A 20,306-nucleotide genomic window follows, 5' to 3' on the forward strand; every position below is an offset into this window, starting at 1 on the left:
AAAAAAAAAAAAAAAAAAAAAAAAAAAAAAAAAAAAAAAAAAAAAAAAAAAAAAAAATTTTTTTTTTTTTTTTTTTTTTTTTTTTTTTTTTTTTTTTTTTTTTTTTTTTTTTTTTTTTTTATGAAAATTTGTAGGTATTGTACTCAAAATAAATATGTTATTTATTTTGAGGACACTAAATTGGTTCCTAAGTTATTATCAAAAAAAAATTTTTGCTGTATGGCAGACAAACTGAAATCAGTCTTGAGAAAAATTAATAGACTAAATACCATTAATTAATATTTCTTTCCAATTTTTTTTTTAAATTAAATTTTCTTTTTTACCTCAGAAATATTTGTGGTTTTAAAAGAAATTTATAAAGACAGCTATTTTTTTAAATGCGTCATTAATGATTTTACTCAAGAAATTTTCAGGATTTTTGAATCAGGTTCACAATCACCCCTGATAATTACAGCTCCGTGTTATTTTCTAATTTTTGTGACGCACTGTTCAAAAATGTTGTAGATCCATGTCTTAGTTGAAAATCATACTTAAAAATATGTTTATATTCTTTCTAAATTTCATCTAATTGGAAAGTTGTTTTTCAGACCTTTACCTGACAGCATCAACATCTGGAAGGGTGTTTTAATCAATGGGAAAACAGGGCTCTTCAATCCTGCTCACACTGTTGCCTACCTTACAAATTTTCCTACCCACAGGCCAAGTTTCTCCAGGGCAGATTCCAAATGCGGCCTGTATGCCAGTCGAAGAAGGTGAATGTTTTGTTCTTCTTATTTTGCTATTGTGACGTAGACATGACAGGGTTGTCACTCCACTGAGGGAGAACAGAGAAAGCCTAGAAAATACAGGGAATTTAAAAATCACCTAAAATAGAATTGAAACTAAATTCTTTACGAACTGGGAAAATACAGGGAATTTTATTTCATATTTTCGTTTTTTAAAAAATGGTGACCACTCAAACCGTAATCTGTGGGATATTTAAGGATAATATTTCAGCTCAACTAAGCTATTTAATTTATTATAGCATTATTTAAGTATGTTCTGCTGTTACTTTTTTCTCTCTACAAATGACTCTTTACGAACTGGGAAAATACAGGGAATTTTATTGTTTATTTTCGCCTTTTAAAAAATGGTGACCACTCAAAACGTAATCTGTAGGATATTTAAGAATGATATTTCAGCTCAACTTAAGCTATTTAATTTATTATAGCATTATTTAAATATGTTCTGCTGTTACTTTTTTCTCTCTACGTTTTTCCAGCAATTAAAACTAATAAATATAGTTTGCCCAATATAGCTCACACAAGAGCACAGGAATTGTTGTTTCCTCTTAATATATTATGTATAATATATACAGGGAATTTTTTTCCAGATTTGAGTGGCAACCCTACATAAGAACTGCAAATTTTTTTTATAAGAGTTCATTTTGAAGAACTCGATGCTCAAACCCAGGAAAGTAAAGTTAAAGATGCCTCATTAGCGCTATATCAGCAGAATCCAACCTTTTAAGTTGAATTACTACCCAATAAAAAAAACTTTGTAGCTCACTTGCTACTAAATCTTTTTCTTCGGCACTACAGCCTATGACAGACCAAGGACGTATCAATAAGGTTTTGCCATCTTGATCTATTCTGTGCCATGGCCTTCCAGTTAGTTATTCCTACTTTCTTTAGGTCCTTCTTAACTGCGTCCAGCCACCTAGTTGGTGGACGACCCCTTTTTCTTGTACTTTCTGGTTTAAAAAAATGTTTACTTTTTTTCTGGGTTTCGGTCTTCAGATCTATAATGGTGTCCCAGCCATCAAATGTGAAAGGCTTTAATAATATGAACTATGTGTGGTTGTTTATACCTTTTATATAGCTCATGATTGTAATTGCCATTTGTTATTCTCATAGACTGCACCAAAATGGTGCGCCATTTGTTATTCTCATAGACTGCACCAAAAATACTTTTAAGTATCTCTCTCTCAAAAATCAGCAATTTGTTCACTTTTTTATTAAGAGTCTCACACTCACTACCATGTAGATCACAGGTAGTAGGAGTGTTTTGTAAATGTTAATTTTTGTCTTTTGTTTAAGAAATTTACTTTTTAGTTGACTTTTTGAACCAAAGTAGCACTTGTTTGTCATTGTTATATGGCTATCGATTTCAACTTACTACTAAATAGCAAATAAAAATTATAATGGCAAAAAGACACCCATTATATGAGCATGACTTATATAATGTGTGTGTGTTTTTTGCATGTGTGTGTTAAATTTTATAATTCGGTTATTTCATAGAATAACTTGGTATTTCATGAAATAACTAAAGAAGTCAGTTAACGTAATAAGAGATGAAAAATTTCTCGTGATACTATTGGAGCTTAAGATTGCAGCTACTCTCATATTTCCATGGTCAAAAATCACATTTATTGGTAAAATAGTTACATTTAATCTTAGAAATTAAGTTTTTATGTTGAATTCCCTAACTTGTAACAATTACTAAATATTTGGAATTAAAACTGGATTGAAAGCAATTAATTAAGCATTTTTTTTTTAGGTTAAAAACTGATATGATTTCTCGTCCCCAAGGAGATTTCAAGCACACTGGTCATGTTGGGTTAGACGGAGCATTTTTTGGTGATATATCGTTTTTAGGTGATAAATATCACCAACTTCCAAGGCAAATAGTTACTCCATGTAAGAAAAAAATTTCTGAATCTTTTATTTTTTGATTTACAGTAAAACCTCGCTATTACAATATTTTTGGAATCCTATCAAATATACTGTTGTAGAGGGATTATTGTATCGAGGGCCTACGTACTTTGAGCTCACAATACGATTTTTTTTTAAATTTAAATGTTATGTATGTATTAACTATGAATATATTTATATATTATATAAAAAATTTATTTGCAGTGTGTTAATTATGGTTAAATATTGAAAACAATTTAAATAAATTCAGAATTGTAAACATACCTGAAAACCATTTTTATTGAAAATAATCTGATATTTTTGTTTGTTTATTATTATTGTTATTATTTATTTATTTTTACTGTCAAGTCAACCAACAAAGTATGCATTTAAGACAAAGCACGAAAATGATTTTCGTTTATGAATGGTACTCCATCTACCCTCTACAAAAAAAATTATCATTCAGAAATTAATGTGACGCTTGTAGTCATTTGTGAATCATAATCAGCTTTTAACGTAAAATAAGATAGGAATGTTACATCTGTGACTTCTTAAGAGATAAGGGAGGCAATTCTAAGAATGGAAGCTCTTGGGGTGGTCAGGACTCTACTTTTGTCAGGGAAGATTGCAAAAGATGATAAAATAAGATTTTTTCCATTATTTTAAAACCAATAATAAATGGAAAAATAAGGTTGAAATTTGGAGAGAAAAAATCGTTTTAGAGGGGTTTATTTCTTCAGAGGATATCGTAATATTGAGAGGAGCCTGGCATTAATTCATATGTAAGTTTGCCGGGACCACGAAGCATTAGCATAATAAAGGGAGCTGTTGTTGTGGACATCTTAATAGCGAGAGTTCGCTGTATTTGATTTTAACCTTTAATAGACAAATGTCATCACATAAGTATAGATTCTCTAATGTGGTTTATAGGTTAGCAAAGATATTATTTTTACCACCCTTATTATTCTCATATTTGTGAATAGTTTAATTGCAATTGATTATGCTTTATAATTAGTGGGATATAAATAACTTTAGATTTATAATGCAGATAAATATTTATAAGCTCTACAAAATTCATTAATTTTTTGTGCCTTGCCTGAAATGTTCTTTATATTTTGTATCTGTATCGGTCTACTTTTATTTTAGTAAATAAATTTATTTTAGTAAATGAAACTTTGATTTTTGATAAGTGCTCATTTTGGGTCCTCCTTATTTTCTTAATGTGCAACATTAATAATTAATAATAATTTATTGAATTTAAAAAAGAACCGATGCACAAAGAGTTACTTATTTGACTTAATTCGCCACTTTTGTTGACTCGCCATGTAACAAATTATTATTTTCAATCTTACTATCATGAAATACTTTTCTTGCTTCTAAAAATCAATAGGAGAATATAGCATGGTGTGTAGCGTTTCTGAAAACTGCTTATTTTAATTTTTTAAAAGCCCCTTAAAGGTGCTTTTTTCATTGGGTGTTTCTAAAAAGAACTTTATTTTCCCTTTTCGAGAATAAGATGTTTTTCTTTACTATCACGATTTTCGCCTCGTATTTTGTAAAAAGCGTGGTTTTCGCAATTCATTCAACCACAATCTATTTCAGGGGCATCGTCAGCCCATTGCGTATGAAAGCGCGAATCATTTTACATGCATAATGAAATACTTGCTAGTCTATTGAGCTGGGTTTGGTGAGATTCTTGCACTCTCATGTGCAATTCTACTGCATTTTGCAAGATGTTCTCAACTACAGGCTCCATTTTCCACCCTCTGAAATCGAACCGAAAAATCTCTTGATCATTTTATAAAGGCTAATACAGTGGTTCCCAACCTGGGGGCGATAATCCTTAGGGGGGCGACGAGTATTCAAAAGATAAAAATTGCTAATAATATTTATGACAAAACTATTTGAGATCGAAATTGAAAACATATATGAAGCTTATGGTTCTGGTGTAGACAAAGAATTACAATAGTTTAAAATTAAAAAATTTCAAGTTCAAGATTGTTTTTGTCATACGTTTTGGTATCGCTGGTGGAAATCCGAACTTCAAGAATTCTCTTTTTTTGAAAGTCATGGTCTTTTATATACCTTTTTCTCCTCAAATTTACCTCACTTGTCTCATTCCCATCCCTCCGATTTTAAAAGGCAAGTAATAGGAGAAAGGGATTGATAGACGAAACATTTATATAACTCTAAACATCACACAATTGGTAAACTCTTATTTTACCTGCTACTAAAAAAATTATTGAAATCATGTTGGGTGAGGGATCGAGCAATAAGGTAAAACCGCTGAGCAATAAGGCTGTTTCCAGGCTTATTGATGAGATGGCCGCAGACGTTGAATCAAAACTCATTAAATTTATGAGAGAAGGTAAATTTGCGTTGCAGATTGATGACTCAACTGTAATAGATAACAAAGCTATTGTATTAGCTTACGTAAGATTCATAAATGAGAGTAAAAGTAGATTGGATGAACGAGGAAATGTTGTTTACAAGAACTTTGATCACTGATACAAAATGATCGTAGATTTTTAAATTGGTCAAAGACTATTTTGTGGAAAAAGAAATTACCTTTACAAATGTAAGTGCTTGTGCAACAGATGGTGCTCCTGCCCTGTCTGGTCGTCATACTGGGCATCTAGCGCACCTTAAAAAAGAAGTACCGGAGGTCATCACCATTCATTGTGTCATTCATCGTCAACATTTGGCTTCAAAAAAGTTTTGTGGTGCCCTGCATGACACTTTACAATTCGTTATTTCTGGCATCAATAAAATCAAAGCTAATTCTCTCAATGACAGTTTGTTCCAAGAACTTTGCTGTAAAAATGATGAAGATTTCGAACGCTTGCTCCTACATACAGATGTGAGATGGCTTTCAAAAGGAAATTGTTTGTGCCGTTTTTTCGAATTGTTTGACTCGGTGACTGAGTTTCTCGACACCAATGATCCTGTTTTAAGTGAGAGTTTGAAGCAACGCAAGTTGGAAACTGCGTACCACACGGATATTTTTGAAAAAATGTACAAAATCAACGTATAACTTCAAGGAAATAAAGTGAACATTATCAAGACTAAGGGAATCATATCTTCATTCATCGCCAAGTTTGATGTCTACAAGTCAAACATTGGTCGCAAAGAGCTAATGCAATTTCCAACTCTTAGAAAGTGTTCAATGGCAGATATCGATATTCTCGAAAATAAAATCTTAATTTTTACTGATCATCTTGATCAGTTAAAAACTGATATGGAATCAAGATTTAAAGATTTGATGAAATTAGAAATTCCGGATTGAATTTTCGATCCTTTCTCTTTTGAAGTTGTGGATAAGCTCACTTCCTCTTTGCAGACTGAGTTTTTAGATTTGAAATATGATAAAGTAGTCTTTAAAAAATACAATTACGAGTTGGCTTGGGTAAAGCTTATGGACACTTATCCACAATTGTGGAAACAAACTGAGCCGCTCCTCATCTCGTTAGTGGAGAGTGGATTTAGTTCTATCGTCCAGCTCCTTACAAAGCAAAGAAATAGGTTGGATATTTGCTTCAAAGGAGACCTGCGTTTAAATCTGACGAACATAAAACCTGGCATTCAAGCTTTAACTGAAATACAGCTAGTACAGGGCAGTCATTGAAGTGGTAAAAATGTACTTTCTCACTCTTCATTTTTTTCTTAAATTTTAGTTGCTAACGTTTTAACTTTTTTTTGATTACATTAAAATATGAATTTTAAAAAATGTACTTATGTTTTGATTATTCCGTTTTAAATATAATTTCTTTTTGATAACAAAAAGATGTAAAAAAATTTTTTTAATTAATAAAAATGGCAGGATAAAATTGCCTCCTTATTTGCATTACAAATTAAATTAAATTCAAATATAACTTAGCGTTTGGTTGCTCACAAGCAACAATGAATGGTTTTTGAGCAAAAAGAGAAAAGGGCGATGTGTGTCAGTCAACCCTAAGAGGGGGGCGATGGTCCACAAAAGGTTGGGAACCACTGGGCTAATATAATCAAGAATAGAGTTCTTTGTCAGAAACGAGTTATTTTATCATGATCATATAAAGTCTTTGAAAATTATTTAGCATTTTGTAATGTATATAGTGATTAAAAATATTTTTTGAGAGCTTAAAAAGTACATAAAAGGTGCTTATTTTTTGTTGAAAAATTTGGCTATGTACCCTGTATAGAATAGAAGGGATTTGTAATTGAAATGTATAGTTTGAATTGTAATTAAGGTTCTTATTAAATAGATAAGCCCCAGGATGACAAAGAGAATGTGAGTCCTACACTAACCACTCTGTCAACTGACTCTTCAGATAAGATCCCTCTCCTCAAGAAGTTCAGCACCTCAGACGGAAGGAGTGGATCTTCATCTGGTAAAAATAATTCTCTCTTTTTTTGTGATAAGTTTGTTTTACAGGTAATAAATTCTTTGTGCTTTTTATGTTGGCCCTATGGCAGAATTTTTTCATACTTTCTGCTACATACCTCTCCAGTACTAATATCTTTCTACTAGATAATTTTAATAATAACAAATACACATGTTACTAATTTAAAGTAACAGAAGCTTCTACTTCAAAAAAAAAGAAAAAAATACTTTCGGGTAAAATAAAATAATTTTTTTAGTTGAATATATAATATGTTTTTATTCTAATATTATGGGCGATGTTCTCGCATTTTGTAGGGGAAACACAAAAATTATTCCCATTTTGTATATCCTCATCACATTGAAAAGAAATCATAATAAATTGTAAAGTCCATAGCTGTAATTACCGAAATTGTTTTATAGATGTCAATAAAACCCTTGACAATTAGTGAAATTTATACATCAGGGTGTTAATAAAAATCATTTATTGAAATGGTGTGTTTACTCACCTTTGGATGAAAATGAGTTAAACATCAAATTAAAACTTTTTTTTTTGCTCTTACAGTTGAAGATATTTATAACTCAAACATTGAAACACAAGACTTTGCATTATATAGAATTTTATATTATTTAGATCATTTTCCATATAATTAAGTTTGTTTGGTAAGACATATCTGCAACAGTTCAATATTAAGGCTTTTTATTATTAAGGCTTAAGAATATTTTTTTTAAACATGCAAAATGCACGCTTGAAATGCACTTAAAATGCAAAAATGCACACTTAAGCCTTTCTTATTTATAGAAAAAAATTAAATTACCAATAGTAGAGATAAAAGCTGACAAATATGTCAATTTTGGTTTTGCTTTTGAGATTGTTAAGTTAATGCTGTTTATAGAGAATTGCAATTTGTGGAATTGTGTTAAGTATATCTTTTACCGTTTTTTAAATCTTTTTATTTTAGATAGTTTATTGCATTCATAAAACACTTTTTAAAGTTTTTTGAAAGAAAAAACATCAGATATTTGTGAGTATTGTTTCAAGTATGTATTCAAAAGATCATTTTTATAACTCACAATAGATTAATAGTTCTTTTTTTTTTAATTGTGTTTTTGAAACTATTGCTGAGCTGTTTTGGAACTTAATATATCGAATAGCTTTGTAGCTTAAATATATTGAGTTCTATATTAAATACTTTTTTTTTTCATGTGAATAATTAATTGTTAAAGCTAGTGATTTTACTTTATTTTTAAAAAAAAAAAAAATCAAAAGGTCTTTTTTTCGCTTTGAATCATACTTCTGTACCCGTGGCAGAATCGCAGCGGCGCGGCTCCGTTGTTGCAGAATGTTGAAGTTAGCAGAAAGATTTTTTTCTTTTGAAAGCTAAAAATGTAAGTTTTCTTTTCTACAGAAATTTACACGTAATATTTGAAGCATGCATTTAGATAATCACTTTTTTACGCCGATAGTGTCTTAAATCGATGTAATGTTTCAATTGTATTTTCGGCAGTTATTGATATTGGTTTTCACATGGTTTTTAAATATCCCAATATATTTCAAAAAATTTAGAAAATTTGAATCGTGCATTTGAGTATTTACTTTTTAGGGTAATGATTCTATCGAATTTTGGCAGTTATTGCTATTGATTTCCCAATAGTTTTTAAATGCGATATTTTTTTGTATGATATTATTTACTATGCATTTGAGTAACCCCTTTTTGAGGAGTCTGATTCGTCATTGATCTTTTTTCGGCAACAGATTTTATGAATTTTAATTATATTTTTTTATTGTAATGATTATTTACAAAATGCAAAGAAAGAAAAAATTTGTACATTATCTCCCCCCGCCCCAACAATATGTGAGAATATCACCCATAATATCAGAATAAAAAATTATTACATGTTCAATTAAAAAGAATTCCTTTTTTTTTTTTTGTAAGCACAGCGCTTTTGTTATTTTAAATTTGTTACATATATGTTTGTTATTATTAAAAGTATCTTACAGACAGTTTTGTTGCAGATAGCCCACAGATAGATTCTTAAATTTCCCAATATATTTCAAACAATAGCAAAAATTTGAATCGTGCAATTGAATATTTACTTTTTAGGGCAATAATTCTATCGAATTTTTGACTGTTATTGCTATAGATTTCTCAATAGTTTTTTAATCCCATATTTTTTGTATGATATTATTTATTACGCATTTAAGTAACCCCTTTTTGAGAAGTCCGATTCGTCTTCGATCTTTTTTCGGCAACAGATTTTATGAATTTTAATTATATTTTTTTATTGTAATGATTAGTTACAAAATGCCAAGAAAGAAAAAATTTGTACATTATTTCCCCCACCCCCAACAATATGCGAGAATGTCACCCATAATATTAGAATAAAAAATTATTATATGTTCAATTAAAAAAAATTCCTTTTTTTTGTAAGCACAGCGCTTTTGTTATTTTAAATTTGTAACATATATGTCTGTTATTATTAAAAGTATCTTACAGACAGTTTTGTTGCAGATAGCCCGAAAAATTCTGCCACAGGGCATCTGTATTTTGACATATCTTACTTTTATGTAAGTTAATTTGGGTGTAGATGTTGCAGGCCTCCCCTCCATTTCAATAATTACAGTGAAACTTGTTCTAGATAATTGGTCAGAAATGATGAACGATCAGCCTCCCATTACGCTCCTTGATCCACCTCCAAAGAGAAATAGCAAGGAGGGGGTCTTGCCTGACCATGAGTATACTGAAATAAGTGATGATGAAGACTTTGGAAATTTTATGGAAAATTCTAAATTTGAGGTAATTTTATTTGTTTTTCCTTTAATGAATATCCTCACCCACATTATGAAACTAAATTCATTGAGTTTTTTTTAAAAATATTGTAATTTATTATAAAAGTTCAGTTTTAAAAATGTTCAATATTTTAGAATTACTTTTATTACTCTGATAATTAGCTTTTGTGTTAAGAGTCACAACAGTTAAAGGGAAGTTTCTTACACTCGGAGAGTTAAACTCTTTGAGCTTTTCTCATGGAAACCATCTTTCTTTTTACTATTATTACTCAACGAGAAAAAAATGCATAGAAAAGAAATTACAGTACAGATTTGTTTGTACTTATAACGTTTGCTTTGTTAAAGAAAAATTGGTTTCAGCTTTTATTACTAAAAACCTATTTCTGGGACAAAACAATTCATTATAAAATCTTTATTTTTAAGTATAATTAGTGTTTTAGATTTAAAGAATTGGAAGCAATAACTAACTTACCGTACGCTCCTTGTATAAATCCCTTGGAAACAGTTTCATTTTAATGTATCATAAATCTTACCTTAAATGAGTAGAAAAATTAACCTAAACAATTAAATAAACAAGAACCCTCCTCTTGTTTACCGAACTGAAACCACTGTATGTTCATTTCTGAATTTTCATTTGTATTTTATTTATGCTTTATTCTATGTAGCTGTTTGTATATGACAATATACAAATAATATTCATGGTGCGTAGCATTTTCAAAAGTGCTTAAAGGTGCTTATTTTCGATTTTTGTTTTTTAAAAGCCCTGAAAGGGCTTTTTTCATGGGGTGTTTTCGAAAAGTGCTCAATTTTCCCTTTTTTAAAATAAGATTTTTTTTTCTTTGCCTTGTCAATTTTTGCCACGTATTGTGCAAAAACTTGCCTTTTACATTGTTCTGTTCAACGTATTCACAATTCATTCAACCACAATACATTTCGGCGTACCATTGGTACATGGCGTATAAAAGCGTCAATCGTTTTACATGTTTGAGGAAATATTTGCGAGTCTGCATGTGCGTCTATTGCGCTGGGTTTGGTGAGATTATTGCACTCCTGTGTGCTACTCTGCTGTATTTTGCTAGATATTCTCAATTTCAGGCTTCATTTTCCACCCTCTGATATCGAACGGAAAAATCTCTTGATCTTTTTATAATGGTTAATATAATCAAGAAAGGTGTTTTTTGTAAGAAACTAGTTATTTTATTATGATCATGTAAAGTCTTTGAAAATTATTTTGCATTTTGTTAATGTATATAGTGCTTAAAAAGTACTTAAAAGGTGCTTATTTTTTGTTGAAAGATTTAGCTACGCACCCTGCTAGAAAAATTTACAAAAGCAATTAACTAATCAAGAACCTTCCTTTTGTTTACAGAACTGAAAACACAGTATGTTCTGTTCATTTCTGGATTTTCATTTGTATTGTATTTATGCAATATTCTATGTAACTGTTTACCCTGTCCTCTAAGAAATATATGACAATATTTCTTATTGCATTAACATCTAATGTACAATGTAATTTATTCTTTACAGTCATTAGACTTAGGCCCTTCATTATTGGATGAAGTGTTTAAAGCTTTAGGATCTCCTCAACCCGAGTTCACATTCGACGAGCCCAAACTCATTGAGACCAACACTGCTGTAAAGAGTGAAATAAAAGAAATTTCTTTAAAACTGGGTCGTGACAACTCCAAAAAGAAGCAAGCTTTGGTGAAACCTATATCTGCTGCTGATTCGCAAACTTTAGATTCTGCTATTGCCATAGCCAAGGAGCTAGCCAGCAAGAGTTTATTAGACTTGGATAACAACAGATCTGATAATGAGACACCTTTAGAGAGCCCCAAAACTCCTGCTTCTCCATTCAAAAGAAAATTTTCCTTCAAATTTAAAACAAGTCCAAAGCTAGATCGTAGGAACTTTTCTGAGGAAGCCGAAGCCATTCCGGACATACAAGACATAATTACCGAAGAAGCTAAAGAAGTGTATGATTCATTGGTGCAAAAAGGAAGTTGCTTGGAAAGAAGTGTGTCTTTGCCTCCTGCTGTAGCACCTAAGCCCATCGTTGAAGTGACTCACTTAAGAAGCAGGCAAGTCGTACAGACTCCCTCCCAAGCCACGGATTCATCGGACCCAGAATCGGAGTCGGTGGACCACAATCCTCTCAGGATGTTGAGGAGTGGCGTTCCCGTTCGGCCGAAGGTTAGAGGAAACAGGCACGGTATACCAAACAGTGGTAGGGCTGCAACTCCTCATACTGCAACAGTGGCACGACTGGCTGCAAACGCTAGCAATGGTGTTTCTTTAGTGAATGGTACTAGATCCTCACTTGGATCTCCGCCACCTCCTCCGCAAGCGCCAAAGACTTTTCCCAGACCAAACATAACTTCTCGCTATGCCAAAGAAACTAGCACCCTGCCCAAGTCAGAAGATACTCTGTTGGATGCGAAACTCGAGGACCAGAGTGATTCTTCGAGTACCAATACGACAGTCAGTTGTAGTGAAAGTTCGTGTGACGCCTTTCCCAATCCTCTTCCACTTCCACCGAGAGATAGAACTAAGCCCTTGCCTGTGCTCAAACAGCATCAGCGCAAGCATCCCCTGATACTTCCTGGTGCAGATGCCACTAAGAGTTTGACAAAGCAAGTGTCGTGTCCTGATGTGCCTTCTGATGCCAATTCTGTGGGTTCAGAGCCCCCAGAGAGAAGAGCTAGTGAAGGTACCCCACCGAAAGGTGTTACTTCACTCACTGAATCCTCTTCTCTGAATAGTTCTAGTCTTACAAGTTCTATATCACTGAGTAGTACTTGTGCTGTGCCTCCACCAAAACCTGCCAGAACATATACGTAAGTCCCCTTCTTCCTTTATCTATGAATCCATTATCTATGTATCCTTTTTCATTGTTTCTTTAGTTATTATCTGTTTGATTTCCAGGGGTCTGTCTAGGTTTTTATGAAAGGTACCTATTTTGTGAAAATTGAAAGTTATATTAAAAAATCATTGCAAAAATATGGTAAAGCAAGAAGATATTTTCAAAAAAATTCGCTATAAATAAAAATTATTTATGGCTGGTAAATTTTTATATATTTTTCCTCGTATATTCAAAAATAATTTTGCTATTGTAAAATTTGGGGCTTAAAATTGTATCAAATTTAAAAATCCATAAAAATCATTGTCCATGGTTAAATTTCAACTTAAATTTAATAATAAAAANGGTAAATTTTTATATATTTTTCCTCGTATATTCAAAAATAATTTAGCTATTGTAAAATTTGGGGCTTAAAATTGTATCAAATTTAAAACTCCATAAATATCATTGTCCATGGTTAAATTTCAACTTAAATTTAATAATAAAAAAAGCAAGCATGCATTTAGCAGTATTTGTACTAAAAGTTATTTTTATTATGTGAGCACATTTTTCCTAGGGTCATATAGAAACAAGTTTCAAAGAGAAAAATTTTTTCATGAAATAATTAAGTTGTGCTAGAACAATGTTCGAATGTTTTTGAATAATATTCAAATTTCTGTAAAGTTAACAGAGAGAGAAAAAAATTTTACAAAAATCGGGGACAAAAAGCTTGCTCTAATATGGCGTAAGTGACCAGCTTGGCTTACCACACTGCGCTATCTGACAAAGCTCATGCTACCTTTTCTAATGGGAACAAAGCAAACAAAAACAAAATTTTAAGAGGTGGGGAGGAAAATCTTAGAACTTGCTTTTTTAAAAGCATTATGTGAAACTACCGTTTTTTCTAAAGTTGAATTTGTGAAGGTACTGCTAAACGGTAGTCAATTTTCCTTTTACAGACCCCTGATTTCAATGTTGAAATCTTATATAGGGCTCTCTCAAGTCTGGAAGAATTTACCTGGAATTGTCAGGGAGTTTTACTTTGACTCTAATAAGCTGGGAATTGTCATGGAAAATTCTCACATTATACTTGTAAAATAACGATCCTTAGAATGGTCAGTAACAGTAATCAGTTATTGAGATCGATTTAAATAATTCTAACATCTATTACAATTATTTGTTGTAAAAGTTCCACATTTTGGTGGAACTTTTCCATGTTTCCACCCTCATCCAATGTTTGTCTTATTTCTCACAAAATCTATTACTTCACTTTAAAAAATCAAAGTTTTCTACTGAAAAATTGCATGGTGTACATAAAATCTGGATTTACATAAAAAAAATAGCCTTGAAATACCTGGAAAAAGTCAAGAATTTTTTTTTCCTCTGAAATTAGATGGAAACCCTGATTACAGTAATGATTAATTCCTCTGTGGTGTTAAATAATTTTATACTGGAATGTGGAATGTTGACAGCTGGGGTTAACTGAAAGATCTCAATAATATATTGTCTTATAAATTTCAATATTGAAATCCTACATTGACTGGGAAATTAGTTGTTAATTCTTCCTTACCAGTGTTGTTCTAAACAGTTTTATACTGGAAAGTAGAATCTTTACAGCTGGAGTTAACTGAAAGATCTCAATAATATATTGTCTAATAGATTTCAATATTGAAATCCTACATTGCATTGACTTGAAAATTAGTGTTTAATTCTTCCTTACCAGTGTTCTGAACAGTTTTACACTGGGAACTTCACGACTGAGGTTGTCTGAAAGATTTCAGTAGATTTCAATTACACATGGCCTGATGTCTTTCAATTTTATAATCTTACATTTACTTGGAAATTAATAAGGGCATGTGATTCTTCCACTGATTTGTGTGTTTCCATGAATCTCAGAGTTCCGCTAATCTAAAATATAAATTTTCTTACTTATGCAAAATCTCATTAACGAGACATTTATTCCAACCTTACCAGCAGCATCTATTTCTCTTTTATTATCTTTCTACGTAGATTTGGTTGAGAAAAATGCAACTTTGAGAACACAAGACTGAAAAAAATATTCCATAATAACTTTGGCTAAAATTAAAAACTTCTGAGACAAACACAATAAAATTAATAATCTAAGCAGTAATTCTGAAATGGCAAACATTGTTAAATTAAAAAATTGTGCTTTTTCTCATTTTTTTAAACTTTTATTTTAATGAACAGTTTTGTTATTAATTCTGATTTGTAACAGATAAGTTCTCTAATCAATGTAATATATTCCCCCCTTTTTTAAATTAATTAAAAAAAACATTTTAACCATCTTTGGTTAATTAAATGCGGGCGGATATATTAAATACTATTTTTTATTCCAATTGGGTGGATATATCAAATACTATTTTTGCTTCCATCTCATTGTGCATGAAGCTGATCGTTAAGTTCTAAATCTTTAACAGATCTCTTTAACTGTAATTTATAACAGTAATGGTATTTGCACAAAAATAATAATTGCAAAGTGGCTACTAAGATTAGACTGTCTTTCTAAATAAATTTATCTTAAAATGTAGCGCAGAATTACATTATAATAATAATAAAAATTAAGAAAACAATTTTCTTAGTTTTAAAATCTTAAATCAAAAGCGTAATTATAGCAGTACAGAAAATAACTTTAAATTAAGGATACAAAAATATTTATAGAAAAACATTACCTTTATGATGCTAATTAATTTTATGCTAATGACAATTAAAACAATATGGAAATTAATGAGGGAAAACTGAATCCCACCACTTTATTTTCCGGCCAATAAAATTTTGCAATGAGGTTCGAATCCCAGCGATGGTTGGTTGATACGAATTCCTGGTTGAAAACTGAATCCCACCACTTTATTTTCCGGCCAATAAAATTTTGCAATGAGGTTCGAATCCCAGCGATGGTTGGTTGATACGAATTCCGCATCCGGCTTGCACCGACCACAGTGTTGACATGAAATATCCTCAGTCGACACATACTCTGTGAGGTCTATTCTGTTCAAAGATTTGAGCATTTAGGGCAGCATTGCATCAATGACTGGGAACTGCAAGATGTTCTTGTAAGTTGTTTACTGAATTTTATTTCAGCTATTAGGCTTTCATGGTTTAGGGTTTGGGTACAATAGACCTCTGGTCGATGTGGCCTGCTCGTTGGAGCTGCCCAACCTCTAAGTCTAAGACGGATCATGGGTTAGAGTCCCTTTACACTGAGGCTAACCGTGGGAGGTTCTCGTGGTCTTCCTCACCATGTAACGCAAATGCGGATTAGTTCCATCAAAAAGTTCTCCACAAAGACAAATTTCTCCCAGTACTTGATCCAGGAGTTCCCTTGTCTTTTGGATTGGATTCAAAATTACAAGGCTACGGAGTTGAACATTAGTAGTCGTAAACACAAAACTTGGGTCGTCTGTTCATAGACGGTTATAATAAAATTCTGCAGACAACAATAGAAAACTGCAACGCCGTCATTAGATGTTTATATGTAGTAAGAAAATCAAGTAAAGCAGCTATGTTTTTACAGATTGGAAGATTCATTTGAAACAGACATCCAAAGTGAACTTGATGGATTGGACAACATACCTGAAGAAGAATCTCATCTGATGTACAGGGGTGGAGATCATGTCAGTTGTGAAGATCTTCTGGAATTTGCTCTAGATAAGCCCAATGCCCGAAGGTAAGCAACACTCTTTGCACTTGGATCAAGTTTTGAACACTTTAACTTAATAATTTTTTTTTAAATAAGGTAGAATAAATTAGAAGCAAAAATGTGTTAATCTAGGGATGCACGGCCTGAACGCAGTAGAAATATTTCTTTTAATGTGGTTTAAACATAATAAATTTTCTTTATTTAAAATATTTAACCCTTTAATAGACCATTTATTTCTAGTGAAGCTACATTAAAATACTTTTTGGATTTAGATGAAAAATTTAATTTAGATCAGTTGATAAAATTAATTTGAATTCTAAAATATTTTTGGTAAGTATGTTTACTACTACCCAATAAATGTTATAAAAAGGTAAGAAACTTAATGATTTTCATTTCTTTTCACATATAAAATAAATTTTATAATTACTCTAAACTGAAAAGGGAATTATGTATTATATTTTTTTTTTTCTTTTTGCATTCCGTAAAAACAGGCATGTTGTAACCAATTTTATTCAAAATTACTTGACCAGAGCTGAAGTTGATAAGAAATGGCATACCAAAGTTATAGTGGTGGTAAATATAATTACCACAGCCTTAGAAAGGGTTAAAAAGTCAAATTTATATTACTCTGTAAAATGTGTATATTTTTTGCACTTTCATTCTGTAAGCTTCTTTTTGGTTAAAATTTATATCCCCCTCCAGTATATATATATAATAAATTAATTATTGTGAAAAATGGAAAAAGTTTTTTAAAAAAAGTATCAGTTATCTGCAAATATGTTATTAAATTTACTGATAAAAATATTTAGTGCTTAGAACACTAATGTTTATACAAAAATTATCATATTTGCGGCTAACATGACTAGATATGTGTGCGACCCTTCATTAATCTGCCTGCTTTGAAAGTGGTCCATCACTTACAAAGGTTGTGAACCCCTATGGTAAGCAATCAAATTCAAGCACCAAATGCTTATAAGGTTAATGTTTCCACTAGACTTGAGAAACTATGAATCTTTGGAACCCAGGACATTTAAATTTCTGACTCTATTTTAACTAAAAGTGGGACCCAATTTACAGTTATGAATATAAATCTTTTTTTTTCTTCAGTTGCAGCTCTCTGAACTGAAATCACCATTAATTGTTTTAAATTTGTCTTCATGTTTTCTGCTTCGTGCATTATCTTTTTTTTTTCTTTATAATTAAATTTTTCCAGTAGCAAAAATTGTTTTTATCTTTTTGTTTATATTTTTTCTTTACTTGCAAAAATTTTTTTTTTTCTTATTTCATTTTGTGTATTTTTAAAGTTAAATTTTGCTGACTTAAATCTGCTGATGGAATTTTTTTTTTTTCTGTAATGAAGAATTGTGCATCGAAATGGATGTAAGCATCATTACTTCTTTTTTTTTTTCGCATCCCCTCAGACATTTTTCCTGTATTTGAAGTGCATTAGGAGAATATCTAAAAGTGTAGATTTAGAAAAAAAAAAAAACCTTGATGCATAGCGTTTTTAAAAAGTGCTTAATATTCCCTTTTCGAAAATGAGATTTTTTTTCTTTACCATGTCTATTATCATCATGTATTATGCAAAAGCGTGGATTTCACATTTGTTCTATTTACCGATTTCTCAACTCATTTAACCACAATCCATTTCGGCGTACTGTAGGTCCATAGCTAATGAAAGCGGGAATAATTTTACATGTTTTATGAAAAATGATCTGCTTTTGCGTCTATTGAGCTGGGTTTGGTGAGATTCTAGCACTCTCATGTGCTGCAACTCTACTGCATTTTGCAAGATATTCTCAATTTCAGGCTTCGTTTTCCACCTTCTGAAATCGAACTGAAGAATCTCTTGATCTTTTTATGGTAGCTGATATAATCAAGAAGAAAGTTCTTTGTTAGAAACTATCTTTTTTATCATGATCACGTAAAGTCTTTAAAAATTATTATGCTATTTATTAATATATATAGTGCTGAAAAATATTTTTGAGGGCTTATAATGTGCTTATTTTTTGTTGGAAAATATGGCTATGTGCCCTGGAAAAAATTATCATTGCTTATACATTAAAATTATGGTAATATTTAACAATAATAATTCATTTCAATGTTATTATAGTGTAATGTATAATATTTTATGTAATATTGTTCTTTTTTTCCCCTTTATATTACACAGAACTCAAGGCCGCTCTAGAGGAGTAGACTCTGATGAAGTTAGAATAATGCAGAAAGTCTTAGCAAAAGAGGTACGATTAGATAATAAATACTTAATTCACCCTCTTAAATTTATATGATATGTTAAAAATATTTCTGTTTTAAACTAGGGTGCACTAATGGTTAGTTATAAGCTCAATTATTTCAATGCAGGGTTGCCACTCCACAGGGAATTTAATTTCTTATTTTAGTCTTTTAAAAAATGGTGACCCTCTCAAAGTGCAATCTGTGGGATATTTACGAATATTTCAAATGTACTAAACTATTTCATTTTCTATGGCATTATTTTAGTATGTTCAGCTGTTCCTTTTCTATAAGTTTTTCCAGCACTTAAAAATAGTATGGTTAGCCCAATGTAGATAACATAGGAGCACAGTAATTGTGTTTCTCTTAATATAGTGTGTATAATGTGTACAGGGAATTCTTTTTCCAGATTTGAGTGGCAACCCTATATAAGAACTGCATAATTTTTTCCATAAGAGTTCATTTTGAAGGACTCGATGCTCATGTCCAGGAAAGTAAAGTTAAAATTGCCTCATTAGCGCTATATCAGCAGATTCCAACCTTTTTAGTTGAATTACCTTCCAATAAAAAAAAAAACTTTGAAGCTCACTTACTACTAAATCTTCTTCTTGGACACTACAGCCTATGACGGGCCAAGGCCGTCCCAATAAGTTTTTGCCATCTTGATCTATTCTGTGACATGGCCTTCCAGTTAGTTATTCCTATTATCTTTAGGACCTTCTCAACTGCGTCCAGCCACCTAGTCCGTGGCCGACCCCTTTTTCTTGTACCTTCGGGTTTAAAAAAATTACTTTTTGTGGGGTTTTGGTTTTCTGATCTATAAAGGTGTCCCAGCCATTGAATGCTATTGACCTTAATAATATAATATGAAGTATGTCTGTATTTTCTCAATTTAAATCCATTATGACCATTTTTTTAGATTGAAATGTATTGCAAACAGTTGAAATATCATTAACTTAGCGATACTTTGCTTGCATCAAAATTTGCTCCATTTCAGCTCTGTTAAACTAGAATGCCACATAAAATTCTTCCACGGTTGCTAAACGAATGTAGAAACCTTTGACCGCATGAGACTGTGCAATTTAGGAAAGATTGTGGTGGAGGTGAAAGAAGGGATTAAGATATTAGGGACATTAGCTTCTGTTTTAAAATTCTGTCCTTGGGCTAAATCCGTTTATGGCTCAAGTTCGTTTTGATGCTTTGGTGGTAATTTTTTTCTATTTTTACAAAATGATTCAAAATGTTTTTGTATTTTTAACTTTATAAAATTCTCCAAAAATTAGTTGGTTATAATTTAATAATAATAGATTTTATATTGCACTCTTTTTCTGAAAGCTTTTGTACTCCCATTCAAAAAAATTTGTGAATTATTTTTTCTCAGCAAACCAACCAATCACAATTTTTTTTTTTTTTTACAATCGCTAACAGCAATATTTGTCGACAAATTGTTACAATTGTTTCATTAATGCTAATTTTTTTTATTTCATTTTAACCTTTTATAACATTTTAATTTTAAAAGAAAGGTTTTTTACAAACTAATTGTATATTAATATTTAATTTTGCTGTTTTGTTGGTAAATATTCGATTTTTGATTCAAAATCCGAATTGTATACTTATCACAATATCAAAAGTTCATAAATGTTGCTTGCTTTCCAGAGATAATATTTCCAAAACTATTCCTCCTTTTACCCTAAAAGGCTGACAAAGACTAAGGAATGTGTAGGAAACATATTAAATGATGTATAAACATAAAA

General features: G+C 31.1%; 1 protein-coding gene across 1 annotated transcript in view; it reads left to right on the top strand.

Moving 5' to 3' along the window:
* LOC107449763 (activated Cdc42 kinase-like) overlaps positions 1 to 20,306 on the top strand; it is a gene marked incomplete in the record, with an annotated part of 76,446 nt that overhangs the window by 50,438 nt on the left and 5,702 nt on the right. The window contains 7 exon segments of the mRNA XM_043054925.2: positions 588 to 752; positions 2,539 to 2,678; positions 6,917 to 7,042; positions 9,673 to 9,830; positions 11,351 to 12,660; positions 16,195 to 16,347; positions 18,491 to 18,560. Of these exon segments, the coding sequence (XP_042910859.2) occupies positions 588 to 752; positions 2,539 to 2,678; positions 6,917 to 7,042; positions 9,673 to 9,830; positions 11,351 to 12,660; positions 16,195 to 16,347; positions 18,491 to 18,560 (2,122 nt within the window).

This window comes from Parasteatoda tepidariorum, chromosome 10 (assembly GCF_043381705.1).
Source record: "Parasteatoda tepidariorum isolate YZ-2023 chromosome 10, CAS_Ptep_4.0, whole genome shotgun sequence".
Lineage (NCBI taxonomy): Eukaryota > Metazoa > Arthropoda > Arachnida > Araneae > Theridiidae > Parasteatoda > Parasteatoda tepidariorum.